Below are 17,775 nucleotides of genomic sequence, written 5' to 3'. Positions count from 1 at the left end.
AAAAAGATGTGTATAAATGTTTAGGTGATTGAGCACACAACTGAGACACATAAATATTTAATGTCCAATAAAAACATTTTTATACGTGTTTTAGGATATTTTTTGTACTTTTTCATGTGTAATAAGATCCCATTTTATGTTATTGTAATAAAGATCATCCCAGTAACCAAAGGAATTATTTATATTCAGTGTCTTTAGCTTTTAGATTGATTTGAATCCTTGAATCCTTAATAGTTACTTTGATCATTGAAACTATTCAAACATAAAACTGTTGGCAAAAAAGTTGTTTTAAACATGTTTAATGGAGAATTACAAATAGTTACGGTTACAGTTAAAAACTGTCATGAAAAATGCAGTTTAATTTTCTTTTTTCCAAAGAGCAACCTACTACAACAAACTAAAAATCGTAGAAATAAAAGTGAACTTTCAGAGAAATTGAAAGAGCTATAATTCCTCAAAGTGTCCACCAGATGGCGGTGTTTAACTCCCAAAGACAGAAACATGTTTTGCAGTTTCGCCAAATATGAAATCAGATTCAGTCTTTGACCTCCCAGATTTCCTCAACTGTTTATTATTATGTGAATCATAAAGGTTGGATGTTATTCAAATCAAACAAATCTTTATTTATATGTCACAAATAAAATTAAAACAAGCTGAATTTGTAAAAATAGAGCAGGGAACGAAATGAAAAATTAGCATATTGATGAAAGCAATAAAGAGTTAAACAATAAAACATAACTAAAATGTATTATTTTGTATAATCCAGTGTAAATTCATGATAAAATAGATAAATATGCAATAACTTTTTAAAAATATATATCTATCCAGGTTGTAAATATGGATCTTGAGCCTTTTCTTTAAACATTTATGCTGGTCTGACGCTCTCAGGTCCTCCTGCAGACTGTTCCATAAACAAGAACCATAGTGCTGAAAAGATTTCTCTCTGGTTCTTACAGCTGGAATGGTAAATAGACCAGTGCTGGAGGATCTCAGGGTCTGCCATAGTTTCTATTTAACTAACAGATCTGATAAGGAGGTGCAAAAGTATTAAAAGGTATCTTAAACTCAATCCTAAAGGAGATGTGGAGCCAGTGAAGGATATTAAAGATTTGGTGAGAACTCTGGAGAAGCTGAAGGTTCTGTCAAGCACGGTGGTGGAGGAGTCATGAGTCGGGATTGTTCAGTAACCAGATAAAGAACTTTAAAAGAAACATAAAAGTTCCTCAAAATTAATTAAAAACAATAAAAAAAATCAATTTTATTCTGTTACTATTTTTTTAAATAAACTTGAATTCACCTAGATAAAAAAATTAAAACATCTTAAAAATATGTTCATGAACTTTAGATAAGTTTAGGTGACCTCTGACCTTCTCCAGTTCAAAGATCATTAATTTAGTTTAAAATGCTGCAGATTTGGTTATTAGTTCAAAATGTGACAAGATTTGTTTAAAAATGTGTAAGTTATTTTTTTTACATTAGATAGTTGATAAACATGGAACAACATAGTGAAAATGAGACATTTTCCCATGAAATGTAAGTAAAAATGTAACAATTACTGAGATTAAAAGTGCTGAATATTGATTTTTGTTTTCTAGTTTGCTGTCATTGATGATAATTGTGGTGAGAAATCAGTGTCTTCACATGGAGGAGAATCATTATTCATTACTAATAATGTTTAACTAAAGGAAAACTGAGCAAATTTGTTATTTCAATTGGTAGCCCTTCGTATGACTCAGTATCCATGAAGTAGCTCTCCGATGAAAAAAAAAATGGTGACCCCTGATTTTCTCTCTCCTGTTAGCTTACAGCCCCTCACTCCTCCAAGCTAACATTACAATAAATGGTAATTAATATCAGAACCAAACAGTTTTGATCCAGATTCCAGCTCAGATGAGGAAAACGAAGACGTGGATCTATGGATCGATTTTAAGTGGATGCATCAGAATGGAGAAAAGCAGGCGGCTATGTCACACAAATGCCTAAAGACAATGATCCTAATTTGTTTTATCACATGAAGATGCTTCAAATAAGCTAAACTGAAGCCCACCTTTGCAGTTCATCAGCAAAACAAAGTAAAAACGAGTAGGACCGGGATCGATAATAATTTCCAGTAACGATTCGATGCACAAGAACATGGATCGATGAGATTCAGATTTTTTTGACTTTCTTCCAATCCTCTCAATTCAGTTCAATTTACACATTTATACACATTTTTTTTAGAAATACATTAATAATCTACTATATATTTTGAAAATATTTTTATTCAGTTTGGCCACTAGGTGGCGATCGCGCTGTAGCATTACACCTTATTCCAGAAGAAGAAAGTACGTTTTAGACCACAAATAGTTACTTTAAAAAATATCTCCTTTAAGAGTTTTGAAAATTCATACCTGTGAGTTTATAAAGATGTTCATTTAGTCAACAATGCATGTTTATGTTGACCAAGCATTAGCATTAACCGTCCTATGGGGAATTCCATTAAACGTTAGCATCAAGCTAACGGACTTTAGCTTTATGTTCTAAATCGATCTATATTTTATGAATCGATTATTATTCAATCGATTTTATTAACCCAGTCCTATAAACAAGTCACAACTCGGTCAGAAAATAAAATTTATTCTATTCATGATATGAGACTGTACAAAGATACGGATGCGGAACAATGAAATACTGCTTTGACGGCAGAGCGCAAAAGAGAAAAGAGACAAATCACATCAAGTGATTAACAGGCATTCCGTTCATATACAAAGCAGTATAAAATAAAGTACAATAATGACGTCCAAACATTAGAGTGTAAACATTCTGAATATGTGCTTTCTATGACGCCAGCGTCACCTCGAATCGGATCAACCGGTAAACTGCCACGGTCCAGGCCGAGTAACTCCAAAAACAAAGACTCCCGTGTCTGTGATGAAGCTCTTCTTCAGCTCCAAACGTGGGAAAACGCGCCACAGTCTGCTGGAGTGGAACAGAGCTTTTAGTGTGCTTCCTGGAGGGGGCGCTCCGCTGCTTTTTTTTTTTTGGTCCCTTTGATGGTTGAAGTAACAACCAGGCACAGCAGGTGTTAACGTCAACCTGATGAGAGATTCCAGAGCCAGCTCCTGCAGCAGTGCTGAGAAAACCCCTCCAAGTTCAGATCTTTGGGCAAAAATGTCCAGCTCAAGTGCATTATCAGAACAGTTTGTTTGCGGCCTCGGAGGCTCGAGTCTCCTCCGTTCAGTTGGTCTCCTCGGACAGCTGCTCCAGCAGGGGGTTGGCCTCGCTCTCTGGCGTTTTCACGCTGTCCGTCCTCACGATGCAGGTGGGCCGGTGGAGGTTGAGCATCACCATCAGCTGCTGCTTCTCCAGACGGAGCTCCTCGATCTGGGCCTTCAGGTCCGAGTTCACCATCTCCAGGCGCTCCGATTCCTGCGCAGAGGAAGACGAGCGAGTCAGCGGACGTCTGCTGCCGCTTCCACGCTCTCCAGAGTGCTGAGTCATGAACTCACCCTTTGAAGGAAGTCGGTGCGTTCCTTCTTTTTGTTTCGACATCGCGCCGCCGCTACTTTGTTTTTCTCTCGTCTTCGTTTCCTCCTTTCTTCATCTTCATCCATCTGTGAACAAAATATGTTCAGCATTAAAACCTTTCACATAAAGAAACCCATTTTGAGGGAAAAGATGTTCTTTCACCTCATTTTACTGTGTTTTTTGTGGAATTAAGCCCTTTTCTGGGTTACAATCTTTTGAAAAAAAAATGTTTTTGGATGCAAGACTCTTTTAAAGATGAAAAAGGAGCTTTTAACTTGTTCTTATGTTTTTTTTTTATTAAAGTCAAAATTACATTTGAGTTGTAGGCTTATAGGTAGAACTATAGAATAGGTAGAACCTATAAGCCACACGCTCCCTCGCTGTTTTTGCTGCACCAGTGATGTTCTGTTGGAGTTGGGAAGTGGGGGCGGGGTTGCTCAGTGCAAACAGTCCCGCCCACAACTCAGAGGTGAATTTCTAATGAACTCCTGCTGCTCTGCAGACACGATGTCCCAGATTACTAGAGCTGCATTGATAAAATTGATTAGAATCGATTTTGATTTGATTGATGTTTGTGTACTTTTCTTATTTTGCTGGTCTATGTACTTTTTCAAAATGTCTGCAATAAATATTTTTGAACGTGAACTTTTGAAATTCAGCTTAATAGATCAATAATCGATTCATAAAAATATAGATCGATTTAGAACATAAAGCTAAAGTCCGCTAGCTTGATGCTAACGTTTAATGGAATTTCCCATAGAACAGCTAATGCTAAGACTCTGTCGACAGAAACATACATTACTGACTAAATTAACATCTTTATAAACTCACAGACATGAATCTTCCAAACTCTTTTAAGGCAATATATTTAAAAATAACCATTTGTGGTCTAAATCAACATTTTTTGCACATAATTTCTTCTTCTTCTTGAATAAGGTGTAATGCTATAGCGCGATCGCCACCTAGTGGCCAAACTGAAATGTCCTCCAGGAGAAGCAGAACAATGTTTACAATGTTAATGATCTGAACATTTTAGTTAGAACTTCTCCTTTAGAGAATCCATGTAACACTGAATGATATTAACAATCTCAGTATTTCACTGATACATTTACAGTATATGAACTGGATCAAATTAATATAAATATATTCAAAACATATAGTAGATTATTAATGTATTTCTAAACAAATGTGTATAAATGTGTAAACCGTGTAAACTAAAAAAATTAATTGAACTGAATTAAGAGGATCAAAAGAATAAAAAAATATTAATAATAACAAATCAAATCGATCCAGGTTCTTGTGAAACGAATCGTTTCTGGAAATTATTATCGAAAAAACTTTTTTATTATTATTTTATTTTAGTAAAAAACACTATAATCATAATTAAAAGATCATCGGGAATGTTTTAAAAGTAGTTCAAAAGATGATCAGAGTGGGACTCAAACAAAAGCATTAGTCATCATTTTTTTTCAAACTTAACACTGATGCAGCAAAAAAATTATAACTAATAAATCTGGTATTAACAGAGAGAAAACTGGAATTGTTGTAACTCAAATGTTTCATAAACATGAAATTGGCAGATAAAGTGGAGGATCAAGTTTATTAGATTATGTATCTGCTATACCACCTCTTTGTTTCTTTAAGTGTTATTAACAATTAAACACTTGATTGCATGTGCAGCGGTGCAGAAAAACACTCACTGAATTTCCATAATAAGGCTTAATAATATGCAAACAGGTGACCTCAGTGCATTGACACGTGTGGTTAAACCTTCAGACGGGTGAAATCTGTTTGTTTTATTGGGCTCATTTTGGGGGGAAATCATCATAGACATATTACACGTATGTAAACTAAAAGCATTTATGTATTGATTGACAAACCATGTTAAAACATGCTTTTTTTCAGAGAAAAAAACTCTTATATTTTAGGACTTTCCAAAGAAAAAAAAAAACTTTAAGAAGCTACAAAAATACATTTAGGTTTTTCCTCCACTCCTCCTCCTCCTCACCTCCGTCTTGATGGCGAGCGGCCTCTTCCCCAGCCTCCCCAGGAAGTGCAGCGGGGACAGCATGGTCCCCAGCTGGTGGAAGTCTGCCAGCTTCAGCTGATCGCTGAGCGTGGTGGCTGAGAGGCCCGCCAGGGTGCCCAGGCTGGGTAGGGGGACCGCCGCCAGCGAGGGGTCAGGAATTTGTCCCGGCATCATGTCCGACCCGGCTGCCGCCACCAATCTGAGAGCAAAAGAGGAAGAGCGGGGCGGTTAGGAGAAGAGCGCCGTGCTGACGTCGAAGTTTCATTTTAGTGGAAATTAAAGACTCAACATCTTCATCTAAAAAAAATCTTTGCTCCCCACAATAAAATTAAGATTGTCCTAAAAATAAGTGTAATTTCCTGTCGGTGACAGATTTAACAGTTTCAGTCAGCAGCTGGAAAACATAAATAAATAAAAATAAATTAAATAAAATCAACTGAGAAAACCTTCCTCATCGATGCTTCGGATTCTTTAATAAGTCCTGGATTTTTGTTTCTATTTTCCAGCATCAAACTCCCATTAGGCCCCATTATCAATAGTGATCTGAAGCATTTGTGCTTAAATCAAGACAGGCAGGATTAAGAAGTCTGCAGTTTGGGACAGAGGGATATGAATTGCTCAGATTGGTTAAAGATTTTAAGCTGGTTATAACTGAGATGTGACCAAAAAAGTCACTCTTGAGTATAAGTCGCACCCCTAGCTAAACCATGAAAAAACTGTGACTTATACTCCGGAAAATACAATAATAAAAAGCTTTTTCCAATCTGTGATTTAATATTGTACTTCTAAACATGCTATACTAACTGAACCAGTAAACCCTTCGTTTTCTCAGAAGAAGCTCAAAAATCATGAAAAAAATTAGCAAGAGTTACAAGATCTTTCTTCCCCTAATCCAGACTATAAAAAGCAGGTTCTGCTGTCAGTTGTTTTGGCCCCAGGGCCAACAATTTGTTCTTAATGTGGCCCTGTAGCTTCTTAACATCCCCGTTTTCCAACGATTTAGTCTCATTTTGAGGATTTGACCGCAACAAGGCAATCAAGGAGAAGTAAAGCTGCAGAATGAAGCTCCAATGACTGCAAGGTTGGGGTTTGGAAAGCTTCTGAAGCCCAAATAAAAAGCAAATGTTACGGAAACTTGAACTGACTCGGGAGGAGCAGAATGAGTCTTTGTGGCGAAGAAATAAAAGTCAAGAAGGGATGCAGAACACTGCTGCAACAACAGAAGAGCGATCCGAAGGCAGACGGGATATCAGCGCTATGACACTAATGGCTGCGGCGCTCTGAACCTCCACAGGTTCAGCAGAGTCGGGACAAAGCCGCCCTCATATGGAGCCAACAAAGGCCCGTATTGTGAGGTTCTGCAGACACAGCTGACTGTGCTGACGCTTTCTCTTCCTTGGCTTCTTTTTTGGGTCAAAAGCTCTGCATTTGACAAAGAACACTTGAATGCACCCCACCCTATTGATGGGCAGAGTGTTTTTGCAGATGGTGGTGAGTCAAGTCAATAACAGCAGAACCTAAAAAAAAAAAAAAAAAAAAGTTCTTCAAAGGCATCGCTAACTGTAAAAATCCCTCAAAGTTCATCTTTTTCTGGTCTTGTTTGCCTCCCCTCCCAGTTTGCATCATTTCTCCCCTTCCAAGGAAAAGTGTGTGGAGCCAGTGTCCCATGATGCATTTTATTACTTCAGTCCTGGCTGCCCCTCCCTCCTCACTCTCATGTATGCTCCCATTTACACGGCTTGGCAGCGAGCTGCTGTTTTTGCTGGAGGGGAGAGGGAACAGGACAGGTCTGGTGAAATATTTAAATGCAGATTTCTGCAGGGATAAATCTGGCGGAACACGTTGGATCTTTAAAGTTCAAAGGGAATTTTTCAAACGAAAAAGGAATTAAAAATAGTGTTTCGTCCCCGATGGGTAAACCTGGCTCGGGTCTAGGAGGAGAAAAAACAAAAGAAGACAATAACAAAAACTGGACACCAATAAGAATAAAAGGAAGTCAGTTTATTAAATAAAGGAAATCCTGTGTCTTGAAATGAAAGAACAAAGGGAAATCATTAGTGCAAAAAGACAAACCAAAGGGAATTGGAACCGTAGAAAAAAACAAAATAAGTCAGGGAGACGGCTGACCCAGCCATGTCGACTGTCGGCGTCAGCAGCTCCCTGTTAAGGGATACCGAACCAAAACTACCTAAATAAAAACAAACAAAACCCAGAAGTGCAAGACCACCAAGGTCCAACGCCAAACTAAAATAACAAAACCCTGCAGTGCAAGATGACCGAAGTCCAACCTCAAACTAAAATAACAAAATCCACCAGTGCAAGACTACCGAGGTCCAACCCCAAACTAAAATAACAAAATCCAGCAGTGCAAGACTACTGAGGTCCAACCCCAAACTAAAATAACACAATCCAACAGTGTAAGATTCCTGAGGAAAAAGCCATCTAAAAGTCGACCTGCTCCCTGCCTGTCTCTATCTTAAATAGCCAGCAGGGGCCAATTAAGGCACATTGGCAACACCTGCCAGGTGAGCAGAAGGACTGGATGGAAAATGGTCCGGCAGTAGCAGCAGGACGTAACAATAAGCTGCCCTAAAGACGGCTTCCATGGTATTATGTCATATGCAGCTCACTGTTAACACGCTCTGCTGTGAGAAGCTTCTTTTCTTGTCAAAACTTGTTGAAACTTGTGGTTTTGAGCAACATCTGCCTTCCTGTGCACTCTGAGTGAGAAAAACACAGGATCACTACATTTGTTTAAGATAACCCAGCAGGATGCCTAAATAAGACGGTTCATAAAAAGTCAGGCATAAAAGCCTCACTTTTGACTTTAAGAGTGGAAATCTGCTCCAGCTCGCCACACAAGTGAGCGTAAATCCCCCTCGCAAACCCGACACCCATTCAGAGCTCCAGACATGAAACCTTCAGAGCAGCGCGGGGGGAATGTTTGCTGAAGCATTGCAGGCTTTAATTATACCCACAAGGGTGATTCAAAGTGAAAATGTCATCTTCCAAAAAGAGGAATTTCTGTCTACTTTTTTCTTCTTCTTTTTGGCCCCATTCAGCAGCAGCCTGCAGCCAGAGATTAGCGGTCAGGGCGCGATGATGCAACGACGTTTGTGCAGCAGAGGCTATCAGTTTTGGTTCGCCAGTCTCCTCGCTCACATGCTTTATCTGTCCTACGCTTCACCCAAATATCCAGTTGCAGAATTGGCTGTGCAGAGGAATCCAGCCTCGAATGACGGCCCCATTATACATGTCTTCTTTACTTTTTGAGGGAGTCCACTAGGGGTGTGCCAAAATATCTATATTTTGATCCATCGCGATATTTAGCCCCGCAATTGATTCTCGATGGGTTCTCACTAGGGCTACCACAATCAGTCGACCAATCTACGGCTAATTGACTATTAAAATAGTCGACGACTAATTTAATAGTCGATTAGTTGTTATTTTATATTATATGGAGTTGGAGTGTAGTAATGTTAAAAGTTATCATAGCATTATGCTAGCTTTTTGGACTATTTTGGCATTTATTTAGGTTTTTTAGGCTATTTGGAGTTTAGCTAATATTTCAGCTACATTCTAGTTGTTTTGGCTAATTTTGGATTTTTTCAGTTTTTTAGGCGGTTTTGGAGTTAAGCTAATATTTTAGCTACATGCTAGCTGTTTTGGCTAATTTAGGATTTTTTCAGTTTTTTGGGCTATTTTGGAGTTAAGCTAAAATTTTAGCTACATGCCTGCTGTTTCGCCTCATTTAGGCTTTTAAAAAAGTTTTTAGGCGGTTTTGGAGTTAAGCTAATATTTCAGCTGCATGCTAGCTGTTTTGGGCAATTTAGGATTTTTTTCAGTTTTTAGGCTATTTTGAAGTTTAGCTAATACTTCATCTACATGCTAGCTGTTTTGTCTAATTTATGCTTTTTAAAAAGCTTTTTAGGCTTTTTTGGAGTTTAGCTAATATTTCAGCTGTATGCTAGTTGTTTTGGCTAACTTACCCTTTTTTCAGTTTTTTAGGCTAATTTGGCATTTAATTTATATTTTAGCTGGCTATCAGCTTCAGGGTTTTCAGCTATCAATTTCAGCATTTTCCGCTATCAGCAGTAGCATCTTCAGCAGCCAAATATAGCTTACAGCATTCACGCTAGCATTATCACACATAATGCTATTTATCTAGTTTTTAGTTAGTTTCATGCTAATGATGGTTAAGATGTGGGCTTTACATCCAGTTTGCGCATGACCCGATTAGTCAACTAATCGGAAAAAATAATCTGTGATTAGTCAATGACTAAAATAATCATTTGTGGCAGCACTAGTTCTCACAAAGTATTCATCCTGAGACGTTCCTTTGGAGATAGATAGATACAAATTTCAAGACTGGTTGTCTTGGTGTGATTGCTAGTCAAAGACACAGTATTAGTGATTTCATTTTGATTGTGATCAAGCTAAAAAATAAATGGGCTTTTATTCTCCCAAAAAATATGTGTTCTTGTATATAATGTGAGTTATGATTTTCACCAATTATCTCAGTATAGTCAGGTATTGCATCGTATCATGAGGTACCCAGTGATTCCCAGCTCTAGAATCCACAATATTCTCAGCACTGATTTTTGGAAACAGTTCAGCGTTTGTACTGCCAGACTCCACAAACTTCAACTCAGCATAAAAAAAGGCATTACGGGAAAAGGGAAGTCCCATTTTGTATTAATAAGGCTTTGCAGGGGCCACACGTGCACACCAGCATCCTGCAGAAACCCTGCACGGCTCCAACTATACACAAACGCTGAAAGTGAGCAATTGAGCAGGAGGAGGGCTGCGGCCAAAGCACACTCTCTCCATCTCTAACCGAGGCCTCAGCAATCATCACCATCGTCCGCTCCAAGACGGGCTGCAGCATTTCGCAATACTCCAGGGAAACCGGGGGAATTTGGCACCAACTCTCCAAGAGGACAGGATCTTCCAAACATGCAGCAGTCCTTACAAGCCTCAGGTTCTAGTTTTACTGTTTTACTGTGTCATCTTTCATCGTTAAGTTCAAGAGTAAGTGTGTGGGAGAGGAAGTGATTATTAAAACAGAACATTTCATTTCAGCTTTCATTTTTGACGACTTGCCTCAGACGGGAGGAACCTGTAAAAATTCCTCTTGTTGAAAGAAGTTCCTGAAGCAAATCCACAAAGCAAAAAAATATTCATTTTGAGTTTTTTCTTGTAGAAAACAATCAGAAAGTCTACTTCTGCTTCTTTTCCAGACTAATCTAAACAGTAAACACCTGCAGGTTTGGAGCGAACATTCACACGTGTGATTGTCGGCAGGGCTCCTTCCCTACCCTTCATTCAGCCACACGTTCAGCATCTGGGTGGTCCCGCTTGAATTAATACGAAGTTACTGTTTCCCCCCTCCGTGTTGCAAGTGAAGGGCTTTGGCTCGGATCGGAGGCAACTTAAATCCTCCAGATTACAGAACCCCAACAAAAGCCTTTTTTAACGTATGGAGTCTGTTTAGAAGAGAAAATCTGAAGCAAGAGGTGTGCAATCGAGATGTTGGCCAAGCGTGGCCAGAATATGACTTTTAATGCGGCCTGCTGAAGCAATCACTAGCGTTATGTAACCACGGCCTGTCAGTTCAGCGCCATTTCAGACTTTGTCCTCTGATGTTTCCTCATCAGGAACGTCAAGCACAAGAGATGAAACCTGCAGCATGTTCCTGCTAACAGATAGAAGGATGGATGGATGGATGGATGGATGGATGGATGGATGGATGGATGAGGAATAGGGAAGGATGCATGGAAAATTCTTCCACTTTTGACCTGATGAAATGTATCGATGTTTCAGAGCAGAGGAAGGTGTCTTCCTTGCTTCCCCTCTTTTTTTTTGCAAACCATGTGGAAAGACTTACAGTGCGATTCTGATAATGTGATTCCAGCTGCAGTGCATGGCTCCCTCCCCAGCATTCATATTAGTGCGATTGAGCTGTTGCATAGTTGGCTCCTGCAGCACGTCTGCAGCTTTGCTGGGGCGGCACCTTGGCAGGTCTCCTTCTCCAGAGACGCACTGGAAGGCATTTCTACTTAAAATAAACCCTGCGCGCCCACGTCCAGCCTCTGAGAGGGGTCGGCCCGCGCCACCTGTCGGCTCGCCAGCCTTTTCCCATTAATCCGCCGCAGAGTTCCACTTATGCGGAAACCATCTCACGAATGTGTCCAGGCAGGCGCAGGCCATTTAAGCCCTCAGTTGAACAGACACAAAGGAAGCACGAAAAAAAATAGCGGACACACTGTGCAGAACGTATTTACTAAATCTGCCCAGTGTTGTGTTTCCAAAGCCATGAGGAGCTTTAAACTTTTAGACCATAGAGACAAAACAAACCAACATGATGCACAGCTAGAAACCATAAATCATTCAAAAGAACCTCAGATGAATGTCATTTCCTGACTTCTGAATAGAAAAGTGAAAACAAATCATCTCTGGAGTCATTTCAAAGGAATGCGTGACTGAAAAACGCAACTCAGTTAGTTATACAGCACATGTACTCTGGTGGCATAAATCACAAATATCAGGAAATCTGAGTTCGCCTCTTCTGCTGAGCTGTCAAAATTGTTCAAGTTGATAACTTTTTCCCAAAAGTGCAGTAAAAATTGACAGAAAAGCATCAAACTTACTCAGAGAAAAGTTGTCAGTCACTCTCTGTCAATGCAGAATTTTGTTTCGACGCTGAAAACACAGAAACACAGAAGCAATCCTTTAGTGTTTTAGTATGATTTGTTTAGTGGATTAGAGCCTAAAACATGGAATCCTTAAAAAGAGTTTTAATGTTGTGTAATCAAAACACCATAAAGGCTAATAAATATGATAATCAGTTAAAAATAACACAATGGGGTCAAATATTTACTTTTTAAAAGGCTCAAATTAAAATAATGAATATTTAAAATAAAAAATAAAAAACATAAACATCAAAAAAATAAAGAAAATTAAACTACATGACAAGGTACACAAACAACCAGGTAACCAACGTAAATAAAAAAGATTGTGCTTCTCTATTATTGAAAAAGTAAATTATGTGAATGTGGTAAATAGCAAGATAAAACAACTTTAAAATGCTATATTTCATTAACATGTTTTAGTTGTAATAGCTAATTTATTATAATATATTGTTGACATTATTGTTAGCATTCAGTTTAGTACTGATTATTCGATTATGACTCAATTCTCTAATTTTTATAGTATTCTATAAACATTTAAGGTGCATTTCTTGTAGTGAGGAACACTAAAATTATGCAAAAAATAAAAAATAAATAAATAAAGTTGAAAATTATGTCAATTAATAAACAATATGGTCTTAATTCAATTCAATTAAAGATAGCCTACTTAATTAACCCCTAATTGGAAATTAATAAACAGATTAATTAATCAATTACACTATTTCCCCTTTCTCTGTTTATGGCACTGTTGACCTTCCATACATCTCAGTCTCGGCAGCAGTAAAAGCTGCTGTTCATGCAGGAGCTTCAAAAACTTTTAAACTATTGTTTTATTTCCTCTTAAATCATGAAGAAGAAAAAAATGTTTGTTGGCTTGCTTTGATTTGAACCTATAGAAATGTCGCATGTAAAAAAAAAAAAAGAAAGAACGAAAAAAAACAAAAAACAAACCCAGCGTGTTAAATGGCAACGTGGTGGTAAAGTGCAAAAAAAAAAAAAAAAAGGAACCGTGCAAAGCCGAACTGAGCCGACTGATCCGGAGATTCGCAGACGGACCGTCCAAACGCAGCCTTACCTGCTGGGGCGTCCAAAATCCACATAGAGACGGGCGCGGGACGGGACGGGGCTGCGGGCGGGAGTCGGTCGGTTCTGGGACTGAGCGGAGGCAGTTGCATCAGCCCGGTTATATGAGCCGGAGGCGCAGGAATGCGGAACTGAGGTCCCAGACGTAAGCATGGATGAAAACGCTGAGAGGAGGCGCAGCTTTGTTTGCTCCACGCATGGCAACAAGAAAACACCGAGAGAGAAAGACGGGAAAGTTTCTGCCCCACAGCCCTCCCATTCAGTCTGGATGTAAACACCATGTTGGAGGAGATTAGAATCTATCAACTGATGAAGTAACAAGCTATTTATAACCGCAAAACTGGTTTAAGTATTGAAAATGAAGGGAAAAAAAACACATCTTATCAGATGTTAGATCATATGTTTAAGCATGAATAAGAAATATGGAAAAATTAGGTCATATTAAGAATAAAAATAATAAACTCAAAATTCTGTCCTAAAATGATAGAGCTAGAAGTTATTACAAATGAAAAAATAAACAAAGATACATAATTTGGAGTGGCTCAATATATATATATATATATATATATATATATATATATATATATATATATATATACAAATGTTGCTTTTGCTATTTTTGCAGCACTTTTAAGTCCCCCTCTGATGAAAATCATGTTTTTTTGAGTTTTTAACATGTATTTGTGGCATTTTTCTTATGAAATAGAACAAATGTAATAAGAAATCATTTTTGTATTTCTGAGTATTTCTCCTTATAAATCAATCAAACTGTCCTGGACAGGCTCTGTTTGAATGAATGATCTTCTTTCCATCAACAGCTCTGCTGCACATGCACTAAACCCTCATCTGTTCCTAGTGTCTAGTTCAGGTTCTGGAGAAGAGAAGATGGTATCTTCACATTGACTGCAGTCAAATGAGCCGCCGTTCACATTTCTGTGGTCAAATCAGCATCACTGGATTTTTTGTGTGAGTTTCATCCAATACTTACGGTAGCAGGACTGAGAACGCTGGAAAATCTCCACCAGACTCCACGGAGCTTCTTGATGTGACCACGGAAATGTGAACGGCGGCTCATTTGACCGCAGTTGGAAAGGATTGTAAATCAATGAAAGAGCATTTTGATGTTAGCTTTGATTATTTTATCAAGAACTCTGAGAAACCAATGATTGAATGTATTGATCACAGTCAATAAACATTGGAGAATTAGCTAAAAGAGTCTTTGGTGAACTGGAAGGAGAAAGAATCAGGATTTTGGAGGAAGTTCTGTCCATGAAGATCTTCACTTCCTCGTCCAGCTGACATCTGGATCAGAACCATACTGCTGGACATTACCCACATTGATGGACATTTTTATGTAGCAGCGGTGAAGATTCACACTAGTGAGACACAGAGCTATCATAATCAGACAGGGAGGGGATCAAGGGCAGGGCTGGTTAGCTCAGCTCCAAAAGCCACGCCCCCTCAGAAGAGATTTTGGAAACAGAGGGTCCAGATCAACATGAAAAATGTCTTTTTAAGACGTTTAGGTTGTGGGATTTTGGTTAAAAACGTCATAATCATAATTAAAACACTACTGGGAACGCTTTTTTTTAAATAAAAAAATTGTAATGGGGGACTTTAAAGAAGCTTGCAATATCTTTTTCTAACTGTGCATTCACAATTCACATAGCAGGGGTGTCGAGTTTCAATATTAGGTTAATGTACAGACATGATCTGAGGTCCTGCAGCGTGATTTTGGCGTCGGGCACGACTCAACTTTGGTCACGTGACGTTTCAGTGACTCGATCAAAGGGGTAGAAAAAAAGATTCAATATAACCACTCGATGAGGATTTTCATCCTGAACCTCCATCAAAAGCCAAATTCCATGACCGAGGTTTGCACCGAAGCACTCGCCTTCATCTACCACCCAAACCACAATGCATCAGCCCCTTCTGAGCTCTCCTGCCAGTGGTGGGCCCACTGGAGAGTGATTCCACGTGGCTAGACCCGATCAGTGCCCGTTGGAGGAGCCAGGTGCTCACCTATGAGCACCAACCCGTAGAAGAGCTACACGGGGTCGCCCCCAGCTGCCAGTCCCTGGACAGCAGAGTTTGCTGTGCTGGCTGCCTGGCAGATGGAGAGCCGCTACAGGCGCAGTCACATCAGGCGGGATTGTTCTAGCTCCATGGGCTTTTGATCTTTTTATTCTCACCAAGAGAATAATAAAAAGATCCTTCAGTTCTATTTTCATTTTCCTCCTCTCGGGTTAATGCTCAAACTGGACCACAGACAGACGGAAATAACGTTTACCCCTAGTGCTATCCTAGGTATGTTGACATTGGGAGTGGGGTCATCTGGACCCCATAAGACAGCACAAGGGTTAGAACAGCAGTAGCTCAGGCACATTAGGACCTGGCGTTCACATGCGTAGAGATCACAGATATTTGGTTTATGTTACCACAGTAGTTGATTCTGCTTAACTGGAGTCCTTGGATGACATGGGTAGAGGGTTAGCTCAAATATTAGCCTGGGTTCTAAGAGGTTTAATCATTATTTTCTTACAGTTCATGTAAAAAATAAAGACTCTTTTTAGTACGGCATCATCAACCTTTGGTGTACCACAGGGCACTGTACATGGTCCACTCCTTTTTGTTGCTAACATCACACATTAGGCTGCACTGTGAATATTTATGTTGCAAAGCTAATAATACTTAGCTATGCTAATTTATTTAAAGGAAATAATATTTTTTTATCAATTTAAATAATTTCTTTTCCAATATTCTGTTCAGACATATGTCATAATTTTTGGGCTTGAATGCTTCGCAGTTAAAGTGTGTTGGTCAATTGTTTATGCTGATATTTTCCAAAAAAAAGTTAAGATAATGTGAATTTATTGGAGCAATCTGGACCAAAATCTATTTTTAATATTGTTACATCATTCTGTTGTTTCCTTTTGGATGATATCTGGGACCGTACGTGTTACTAGAGTTTTCTTTGAAATCACCTGAAATTTAGATGAATGCATGAGCAGGATGTGAGGCAACAAGCTCAGTCTTTCAGGCGTCACTTGCATCAGATTCATCTTATCAAAATCAAATATTTGCATGTCTTCTTATGGAGGAGGGGGAGCTGTTTAAGAGAAGTATAAGCAGTTTTGACCAGACCTTTGGAGCAGAACCCGTTCACGCTGGGACATTGACATTTGTATTAGGTTTAAAAGGTAATGCTGCATTCACACTGAATGAAAAAATTGCGTGGCCCGCCCCTCTTTCGCTGCGGAAAATTTGCTGTCTATCAAAAAATTTGTTCCTGAGCTTGACGATGTGGCCACAAGTGGGAGGAGCTACCAGCTACGGTTTTCAGCCTGATCGCTACAAGGAGCAGTTTCTGTGTTTATGTCCCCTTCAATGCATGGAAGACACAGATGAGGTTGAGAGATCAGGTTTATTTATTGTGAGAGTTGTACAAAAACATTGATAATCATGTCTCCATGTCTGCATTCATGTGATCATTCTGAGATTCTCCTGTTACAGGAGCTAGTTTACTCCCTCTCCGGTGGCTGTGTTTATGACAACCGCTTCCACTGTGTTTCTGTGTCTCTGTGACTGGGTTTGAAGGCTCATTGTCCCACGATTAACCCGAGAGATAAAAAAAATAACAGTAAAAGTAAAACTAGGGAACGTTTTTTTTATTTTTGTGTCAATGAAAATAGGAAAAATGTGACAAAGTTTAGGCGGCCTGAGCTGACAGCCTCCACACCCCGCACCGGCGGTCTGTCTGTCTTCTTGCATATTAAGCAATCCTTTACCCAACAGTAGCCGGGACAGGCTCTGGCAACCCTGGGGCCCCAGCGGGTTAAGAAATTAGGATAAAAACGCTTGTATTGGATTAGTATTCTACCCACTGATCGAGTCACTGAAACCGTCACGTACCCAAAGCTGAGTTCCCGATTGACAGATGCATGCGATAACCTGTCAAAACTCAGATATTTGGTTTACGCAGTGCTGCTCAAAAAAAAAAAAATCGACCCCCATTCTTCGCCGTCACTCAAATCACACCTTTCCCATTGACTCTACATTGAAACTGTCTGCCTCTGCTGTGCGAATCCCGTTCGGTGTGAACACAGCTTTAGAGTACCTGTAAAGAATGGCGAATGAAGGACCCAAATGCAGGAGACCTGTTTGGCGACAGGAGCTAAAACATTTCATAAATTAACCAAAACATGACAAATATCCAAGGAGACCAAAATGGCGACAGAACAGATGACCTGATAATGATGAACTACAACCCAGACATTCAAATACACTGAGGTTGATTAACTAGATGAAGAACGTATTGAGACTGACTGGGAAAACAGACCATACAAAAGCACCACAAAAACCCAAGGAAAGTATCATATTAATATATCTTAACCTTTAGTCTTCACCCTCAAGTTGAGACTCAAAAGCATCGACTCTAATATTGTAATGATTCATTACCACCAAACG

The 17,775-nt window shown here is 39.2% G+C and overlaps 1 protein-coding gene across 1 annotated transcript; it reads right to left on the bottom strand.

Annotated features, from left to right (window-relative positions):
* Positions 1-2,596: 2,596 nt before the first annotated feature.
* On the bottom strand, positions 2,597-13,681 carry LOC112157637 (jun dimerization protein 2). Its single transcript, XM_024290487.2, has 5 exons — positions 13,301-13,681; positions 12,187-12,238; positions 5,516-5,735; positions 3,489-3,593; positions 2,597-3,408 (listed from the first exon to the last, which is right to left on the bottom strand). Exons 3-5 carry the CDS (start codon positions 5,708-5,710, stop codon positions 3,217-3,219), a joined length of 492 nt encoding a protein of 163 aa, XP_024146255.1. The 5' UTR covers positions 5,711-5,735; positions 12,187-12,238; positions 13,301-13,681; the 3' UTR covers positions 2,597-3,216.
* Positions 13,682-17,775: the final 4,094 nt, after the last annotated feature.

The sequence above is a fragment of the Oryzias melastigma genome, linkage group LG24 (genome assembly GCF_002922805.2).
Source record: "Oryzias melastigma strain HK-1 linkage group LG24, ASM292280v2, whole genome shotgun sequence".
Lineage (NCBI taxonomy): Eukaryota > Metazoa > Chordata > Actinopteri > Beloniformes > Adrianichthyidae > Oryzias > Oryzias melastigma.
The sequence above is the reverse complement of the archived record's forward strand: the minus strand, read 5'-3'. Positions and strand labels throughout refer to the sequence as shown.